The sequence below is a fragment of the Rana temporaria genome, chromosome 9, assembly GCF_905171775.1.
Source record: "Rana temporaria chromosome 9, aRanTem1.1, whole genome shotgun sequence".
NCBI lineage: Eukaryota > Metazoa > Chordata > Amphibia > Anura > Ranidae > Rana > Rana temporaria.
Genome location: NC_053497.1, coordinates 33,155,772 through 33,165,344, shown reverse-complemented (window position 1 = coordinate 33,165,344; position 9,573 = coordinate 33,155,772). Strand labels below are relative to the sequence as shown.

Sequence of the window (9,573 nt, the reverse complement as noted above, 5' to 3'; positions counted from 1 at the left end):
TCCCTGGAAACAGCAGTTTCTTCGCAGGGATGTAGTCCCAAGGGAGGGGGCGAGCACGCTGACTAACCCCCAGCCAGAACGGCTCAGATGATGGGGGCAAGCTTACTGAGATGGAACAGGAAGTGAGAAATTCAGACAAGGAAAAAAAAGCATTTAGAAGGGAAATCGAAGGAAAGGGTAAGTGAAACAACAATGCATTAGCTTAAAGGAACCTATTAAGAAAATAAAAAACAAACCTTTACAACTCCTTTAATCAGGCCTAGAATTGACATCAGGCAATGCATACCGATGGAACATCCCAAACAATGGGAGTCATTCATAAGAAAAGTCACCAACAACAGATCACAGTGTTGCCTATAGCAAGTGGCAACTAATCTGAGATTATGCTTACATTTTTTATACCAGAAATTTGATTGGTTGCTATGGCCAGTACAAATAGTTTTTTTCCATTAGAAAGCAATTTTTTTTCAAAAGGCCCAAACAAGGGTCATCTTAATTCTCGTAGTTGCACCGTTGTGTGTCGCAGCAAGTCCCATTGTTCTGGAAGCTCCATAAATTGAAATCTTCAGGACACTTTGTTGTGCATCCTCTTTTCGTGAACAACAAGCTTTTTCCTGCAACATTAAAGAGGACATAGAAATTATAATTATTAATATTATTACTAATGAAATGTGCACGGCAAGGTTTAAATGTTCTTTTTTTTTTTTTATATCAAGGGGATGGGAACAACTGTTTTTCTTACCCAGTCCTCCACTCCTGCAGACTTCTCTATGCTGCAGCCCAGTACCTGAAGCCTTTTTCCCCCTGCACTCTGGTGGTCAGATGCCCCTGACGTCATCACGTCAGCCCACAGCCCTGCATTGGATTGGACGATGCTGAGGGCCAGTACACTTCTAGGGCCGGATTCAGAAACGAGATACGACGGCGTATCTCCTGATACGCCGTCGTATCTCCTGATACTCCGTCGTATCTCTGAGTGCGGGCGGTCATATCTATGCGCTTGATTCAGAGAATCAGTTACGCATAGATTTCCCTAAGATTCGACTGGTGTAAGTGTCTTACACCGTCGTATCTTAGGCTGCATATTCACGCTGGCCGCTAGGTGGCGCTTCCCTATAGTTACGCAAGGAATATGCTAATTAGGTATTTACGCTGATTCAGAAACGTACGTTCCCCCGGCGCATTTTTTTTACATTGTTTACGTTAGGCTTTTTTCAGCGTATAGTTACCCCTGCTATATAGGCGTAGCTAATGTTAAGTATGGCCGTCGTTCCCGCACCGAGTTTTGAAATTTTACATCATTTGCGTAAGTCGTTCGCGAATAGGGCTGTACGTCATTTACGTTCACTTTGAATCCAATACGTCCTTGCGGCGTACTTTGGAGCAATGCACACTGGGATATTTTACGGACGGCGCATGCGCCGTTCAAAAAAAACTTCAAAAACGCGGGGTCAAGTGAAATTTAAATAAAACACGTCCCCAACATCCCCATTTGAATTAGGCGGGCTTACGCCGCCACACATACGTTACACCGCCGTAACTAAGGGCGCAAGTTCTTTCTGAATACAGAACTTGCGCCCAAAGTTACAGCGGCGTAACGTATCGGAGATACATTACACCGGCAGATAGATAGATGAATCTATCTGAATACGGCCCCTAGAGTGTAGGGGAGTAGAGGAAAGCTGCTGGAAAAGGTGGAGGAAAGAAAACTGCTTTTCCCATCCCCTGAATGAGCACTGAACCCTTGATGTGTTGCGGCAGCCCCACAGTAAGGCTCATTCACAATGTAGCGGTCTCAGCCATCACATATATCCTTTTTTTTTTTTTTTAAGAACTTTATTGAAATGTCACACAGACTGCTCTGCATTGGAAAAAAATACAGCCTGCTGTACTTTTTTCTCAATGCACACCACCTGCACACCACCACAACGCAGTGGTATGAACCAGGCACATAGGAGACAAGGCATTTTGCCATGTCGTGCTGTGAGACTGCACTGGAAGAGCCACCCAATTTGCACAGAAGCTGGTGTGAATAGACCTTAAGGGCTGGCTTATACTACAATTTCTAGATGCATTTCTGAATGCACATTTTTAATGCATCTTTGATGTGTCCCGGTGCATCTTTACCCTTTTTTTCTTCATCTCAATTAAAGACAAGTGCATTCTGGTATGTTTTTGATGCATTTTGCCACATTTCCAATGCATTCCATACAGAAAAAAATTAACATGTTCTGCTTTTGTTGACAATACTGGTGTGATCTAGGGCCATTGGAATCCATGTTAAACATTGTCCATGCATTTTTGATGTGAATAATAACACGTTGAACTTCATCTAGTGTGAACCAGCCCTTAGAGAGGATTTTTACTTTTTCCAGAGTTGGGCTTTAACCACTTAAGGACCGCCTCTTGCAGATATACGTCGGCAGAATACCACGGCTGGGCACAGGCACGTACCTGTACGTCCTCTTTAAGTGCCCAGCCATGGGTCGCCGCTGGAGTCCCGTTAACGGTCCCCAGAGCTGAAGAATGGGGAGAGCTGTGTGTAAACACAGCTTCCCCGTTCTTCACTGTGGCGCTGTCATCGATCGTGTGATCCCTAATATAGGGAAACACGATCAATGACGTCACACGTCCAGCCCCACCCCCCTACAGTTAGAAACACAGATAAGGTCACACTTAACCCCTTCAACGCCCCCTAGTGGTTAACTCCCAAACTGCAATTGTCATTTTCCCAGTAAACAATGCATTTTAATACATTTTTTGCTGTAAAAATGACAATGGTCCCAAAAATGTGTCAAAATTGTCCGATGTGTCCGCCATAATGTCGCAGTCACGAAAAAAATCGCTGATCGCCGCCATTGGTAGTGAAAAAAAAAAAACTTTATAAAAATGCAATAAAACTATCCCCTATTTTGTAAACGCTATAAATTTTGCGCAAACCAATCGATAAACGCTTATTGCGATTTTTTTCAGCAAAAATAGGTAGAAGAATACGTATCGGCCTAAACTGAGGACATTTTTTTTTTATATATATATATTTTTGGGGGATATTTATTATAGCAAAAAGTAAAAAATATTGCATTTTTTTCAAAATTGTCGCTCTTTTTTTGTTAATAGCGCAAAAAATAAAAACCGCAGAGGTGATCAAATACCACCAAAAGAAAGCTCTATTTGTGGGAAAAAAAGGACACCAATTTTGTTTGGGAGCCACTTCGCACGACCGTGTAATTGTCAGTTAAAGCGTCGCAGTGCCGAATCGCAAAAACTGGCCAGGTCCTTTACCTGCCTAAAGGTCCGGGTCTTAAGTGGTTAAACTGGTCATTATAAAGTAAAGGTTTTAAATCTTGTTATCAAAGTGTAAAGCTCACCCTCAAAAGGGGCCGCTGTTTTGCCCCAAGTTCATATTACCAAACTAGTGCAGCGGCAGCCAGGCACATGGTTACAGTCACTCTTTTGGCTCAACGAGCAGTCTTATGAACCAGCTCTCAAATTTTTCTTGCCGGAAATTTCGACAGCAAATGTCCGATGGAGCCTACACACGGTCAGATTTTCCGACAAAAAGCTCACATTGAACATTTGCTGTCGGAATTTACAATTACGCAGCATAAACTCTTGTACACATGATCAGATTTTCCGACGGGAATTGTGTTGGCAGACTGTTGGCCGAAAATCCGACTGTTTGTACGCCCCATTGGACAATTGTTGTCAGATTTTCTGCAGACAAATGTTGGATTTAAATGGCACAAACCAGCACAAATGCGTCACTAACCAACCAGCCCGGTTTTGTGTCTTTTTGTTGTTGCGGCGTCTGGCCTGATTACCCGGCCACACCTTTATGGGGGGACTCTGTGGTGAAACAGCATCTTTAGTTAAGTATTCTTGTTATATTTTCTAATATTATCTAATATTATCATGTTCAATTATAACCAATAAGGACACACATAGAAGTAAAAACCCTACAGAGGTTCGAACTGTACCTCACTTTACCCTACAGTAGGGAAAGAAATGGTTTGGCTGAAGCTCCACTCAATTAAATAAGAAGTCAAGCTATGGGAACTACACTTTTATAGAGAGCTGAAGGCATGACAACTTCTATGTACATCTGTTCCTGTGATTTTTAATTACCGAAAGAAACATTGACGGTGGTACAAACTCCATTGCAGGGTTCAAATCCGGAAATGGAAAAGCAGAATGAACTGATCTCAAACCTGCAAATGTAGCAAATCAATGGTGACTCTGTAAGAAAGAGGAACACATACTTAGACACACATAGAATGCATTGGTTAAAAATTATATATTGTAGTTGGTCAATCTAAAGGAGATCATACAGTTATAATATATATTCACCGGACACTTTATTAGGTACACCTGTTGATTTGCTGGGTAACGCAAATTGCTAATCAGCCAATCACATGGCAGTAACGCATTTAGGCATCTAGACGTGGTGAAGACAACTTGCTGAAGTTTAAACAGAGCATCAGAATGGGGAAGAAAGGATTTAACCTCCCTGGCGGTATGATTCTTTCAGAAAAAACATGCTGAAAGCGGTACCATTATTTGCAAGGAAATTTGGCGTTTTATATTGTAGGTCTGTCATTTTTAGAAATAACTCACTTAAATCTGACCAAACAAGCTTCTAATAGGCATCCCGGGTATGAAATTTTTTTAAAAACAAAATTATAAATTATAATATAATAAATAATTATAAATCAATATAACAAATAATAATATAATTATAATAAAAATTATTCAATAATGTAATCAAATCAAAATCACTGAAATTTGCTCAGTTGCAGAATTGTTGCTGTCATTATTTTTTTTTTTTTATGACGAATTTCCCCACAAATCGCTATCGCACAATTCTGCAAGTGATTATAATTTATTATCGCTGTTTTTTAGCTGATCTAAAACTATTTTTGACATAAAGGGACACTTTTGGTTGCTATGGACAATCTACAGTTTGCAGGGAGAAAGAAACGTTTTTATTATATAAAATGACATGCAGGGCAATGGACAGACCACTAGGGACAAGGGGGGTGTGTTTTTTTTACATACAGTACTGTAATCTATAAGATTACAGTATACTGTATGTATAGTGTTTGTTTACTTTTTTGAATTTGGCGCCGTTCTCCGTCCCCGTGCGTCGTAACGTCGCAGGGAACGGAGATCGGCGTCACACGGAGGCACTGTGTGAATCGAGCGAGGTCCTGCTCGCTCACACAGCGCGGTGGCATCGCTGGATCCAGGGACAAGGTAAGTGAAACTCCCTGTACATCCAGCGAGGCGAGCCCGAGTCTGACTCGGGGTTACCGATCCTTGCCCAAAAATCTCACCCCGAGTCAGACTCGGGAACACCGCCCAGGAGGTTAAGTGACTTTGAACATGACATGGTTGTTGGTGCCAGACAGACTGGTCTAAGTATTTCAAAAACTGCTGATCTACTGGGATTTTCAAACACAACCATCACTCGAGTTTACAGAGAATGGTCTGGAAAAGAGAAACTATCCAGTGAGCGGCAGTTCTGTGGAGGAATATGTGTTGTTGATGTCAGAAGGCAGAGGAGAATGGACAGACTGGTTCCAGATGATAGAAAGGCATCAGTAACTCAAATAACTACTCGTTACAACCAAGGTATGCAGACTACCATCTCCGAACACACAACACATCAAACATTGAAGAAGATGGGCTACAGCAGCAGAAGACCACCCTGGGTGCCACCCCTGTTAGTTAAAAACAGAAAACTGAGGCAACAATTCACACAGGCTTACCAAAATTGGACAATAGAAGACTGTAAACACATTGCCTGGTCTGATGAGTTTGGATTTCAGCTGCGACATTCAAATGGTCGGGTCAGACTTCAGCATACACAACATGAAAGCATGGATCCATCCTACCTTGTATCAACGGTTCAGGCTGGTGGTGGTGTAATAGTGTGTTTTTTTTGGCACACTTTGGGCCCCTTGGTACCTATTGAGCATAGTTTAAACCCCACGGCCTACCTAAGTATTGTCACTGACCATGTCCATCCCTTTGTGACTACAGTGTCCCCATCTTCTGATGGCTCCTTCCAGCAGGATAATGCACCATGTCACAAAGCTCCAATCACCTCACCACTGGTTTCTTGGACAAGACAATGAGGTCTCTGTACTTCAATGGCCTCTACAGTCACCAGATCTTATCCAATGGGATATTTGCATCATGGATGTGCAGTTGAGAAATCAACTGTGTGATGCAATCATGTCACTATGGACCAAAATCGGAGGAATGTTTCCAACATCTTGTTGAATCTATGCCATGAAGAATGAAGGCAGTTCTGAAGGCAAAGGGGGTCCAGCCCCGTACTAGAAAGATGTACCTAAAACAGTGGCCAGTCACAAAAGAAGTGAGGCCAGCTAAAGCCCAGTGAACATTCATTTTAAAAAGCCTATCCCCATCAGCATGCTGCAAAGAAGTAGCCTTGTCGTCTGTGTGGAAGCAGTTGCCCCTCTACAGAGATCCAACGTGCTCTTTGCTGAGTCAGAGCTAAAGCTCTACAATCATCAGACCATGAGCTTTGATGACCATAGAGCGATTGATAGGTCAGACTCAGGAGGGGATGCGTGGAGCGATGCAGAGACCTCACTGCTTCCATGCAGAGAGCAAGCATGCTGCATGCTGGCAGGGGACAGGCTTTTTTACTTAGGCTGTGACTTCTTACTAAATAAAACACACTAATGCCGTGAGTGAGTGAAAAACTTGTAAAGTGCAGCACATCCAAACTCAATCGCCTCTGGGCGCTGTTTCCATTCCATGGGTAAGGAACCCCCTTGACCTCAGAAGAGATGGGTTTTAATCTTTCTCCTGAAGGCCAAGTGGTCCGACTCCAGTCGGATGGTAGTTGGTAGTGCATTCCACAGCCGAGGTCCTTGGACTGCAAATCTTCGATCCCCTTTGGACTTGTATCTGGCTTTGGGTATCTGGAGTAGGTTTTTGACGTGTACAGACGATCGGACATTCCGGCAAAAAAAATGTGGATTTTTTTTCGGACGGATGTTGGCTCATACTTGTCTTGCATACACATGGTCGCAGAAATGTTTTTGGAAATTCAGACGAATTTTTGTTGTCGAAAAATTTAAGATCCAGCTCTTAAATTTTTGTTGTTGGGAATTCCGACAGCAAATGTCCGATGGGGCCTACACACGGTCGGAATTTCCGACAACAAGCTCCCATTGAACATTTGTTGTTGAAAATTCCAAGCGTGTGTACGCGGCATTAGACTTTGCACACCTTGGGGCAGATCCACGTACAGCAGCGCATTTACCCGCCGGGCATGGCGTATCTAAGATACACTACGCCGCCGTAACTTACTTTTTTTTTTAATCCACAAAGAATCTGCGCCGTAAGTTACGACGGCGTAGTGTATCTTTGGCGGCGTAATGGCGCGCCATTCAAATCTCTATGATGGGGGCGTGTTTTATGTAAATACGTTGTGACCTGACGTAAACTATTTTTTTTTTTTTTAACTGCACATGTGCCGTCCGTGGGGGTATCCCAGTGTGCAAGCTGGAAATTAACCCGGAACAAGCCAATGCTCACGACGGTGACGTCATTCTACGCAAATCCCTATTCGCGAACGACTTACGCAAACAACGTAAAAAATGCAAAATGCGAGGCGGGAACGACGGCCATACTTAACATTGAGTACGCCTCATAACAGTAGCTTTAACTATACGCCGGAAAAAGCCGAATGCAAACGACGTAAAAAAATGCGCCGGCCGGACGTACGTTCGTGGATCGCCGTAACTAGCTAATTTGCATACTCGACGCGGAATTCGGCGGAAACGCCACCTAGCAGCCGCCGAAAAATTGCAGCTTTGATCCGACGGCGTACTAAGACGTACGCCTGTCGGATCGAGCCGAGATGCCGTCGTATCTTGTTTTGAAGATACAAAACAAAGATACGACGCGCAAAATTTGAAATTACGCGGCGTATCAAGAGATACGCCGGCGTAATCCTTTCGTGGATCTGGCCCCTTGTATTTGTATGCTTTCAGAATGTATATTGTTGGTTTAAATTCAATGTTCAATTTGGCTTTAAGGCATTGCCGTCTTTCCCCCATGTAAATATATTCTATCCAAGCAATGCCCAGTGCTAAGTAAATTAGGTCCACCAATATAAAATGTCGGTGCGAAATGTTTATTTTTCATGGCTGAAACCCAGCATGGGTTTAAAGACAACTGGTTTCGTTGTTCCAGGTTTCATTGTAACCTTTTTATGTTTTCATCAAGCTATGACAGTGACTTTGGGTCACGTTGTGTGTACCCGGTCACCTTCCTGCTATCTGTCCCTTTATCACTGTATCATTTATTAACCAGGTTTCTTTTATTTGTTATCAGTCTGCTATAGCTTCTGTTTGGTATTCCATACACTAAATAAACACCCTCTCCTTTATCTTGCCTGAATTCCTTATTATGCCGACCTTATGCCCCTCATCTCTGCCCTCCAACATCTGACTATATTAACAAGTCATTATATCAGAAATGTCTTTACTGATATTTGTATTGTTAATCCTAGAAAGTCATCTCCGAAAGAACCTTCTATTGAAGGTGACATATGTATTATTATGGAATACAGTACCATGAAAAAGTATTCATATCCCTTGAAATTTTACACATTTTGTCATTTTGCAACCAAAAACGTAAATGTATTTTATTCGGATTTTATGTGATAGACCAACACAGAGTGGCACATAATTGTGAAGTGGAAGGAAAATGATAAATGGTTTTCCAATTTTTTTTTCAAATAAATATGTGAACAGTGTGGCATGCATTTGTATTCAGCCCCCCTGAGTCAATACTTGGTAGAATCACCTTTCACTGCAATTACAGCTGCAAGTCTTTTTGGGGATGTCTCTACCAGTGGCTTTTTGTCCGTTCTTCTTTGCAAAATATCTCAAGCTCTGTCAGATTGGACCGACAGCGTCTGTGAACAGCAATTTTCAAGTCTTGCCACAGATTCTCAATTGAATTTAGGTCTGGGCTTTGACTGGGCAATTCCAACAGATGAATATGCTTTGATCTAAACCATTCCATTGTAGCTCTTGCTGTATGTTTAGGGTCGTTGTCCTGCTGGAAGGCGAACCTTCTTCCTAGGCTCAGGTCTTTTGCAGACTCTTAAGTTTTCTTCTAAGATTGCCCTGTATTTGGCTCCATCCATCTTCCCATCAACTCTGACCAGCTTCCCTGTCCCTGCTGAAGAAAAGCATCCCCACAACATGATGCTGCCACCACCATGTTTCACAATGGGGATGGTGTGTTCAGAGTGATGTATAGTGTTAGTTTTCCGCCACACAAGGGCCCGGATTCACAGACACTGGCGAATATTTATGCCGCTGTAGCGTATCTCCTTTACGCTACGCCGACGCAGCGCAGACAGGCAAGCACTGAATTCACAAAGCCAGTGCTTCCAAATCTGCGCTGGGTTTCCAAGGCGTAAGTCGGCGTAAGTGGAAGTGGGCGTGAGCCATGCTAATGAGGCGTGACCCCATGCAAATGATGGGCCGAGCGCCAGACAGATACGCATCGCCAACTGCG

At 42.9% G+C, this 9,573-nt stretch overlaps 1 protein-coding gene across 2 annotated transcripts in view; it reads right to left on the bottom strand.

Moving 5' to 3' along the window:
- Window positions 1-233: 233 nt before the first annotated feature.
- Window positions 234-9,573, bottom strand: part of LOC120913277 (prostate stem cell antigen-like) — a 35,166-nt gene continuing 25,826 nt past the window's right edge. For both annotated transcript variants that reach the window (XM_040323117.1, XM_040323116.1), the window contains exons 3-4: window positions 4,126-4,236; window positions 234-614 (exon numbers count right to left, since the gene is read on the bottom strand). In XM_040323117.1, the coding sequence (XP_040179051.1) occupies window positions 493-614; window positions 4,126-4,236 (233 nt within the window). In that variant the 3' untranslated portion in view covers window positions 234-492. The remainder of the gene's footprint in view (window positions 615-4,125; window positions 4,237-9,573) is intronic.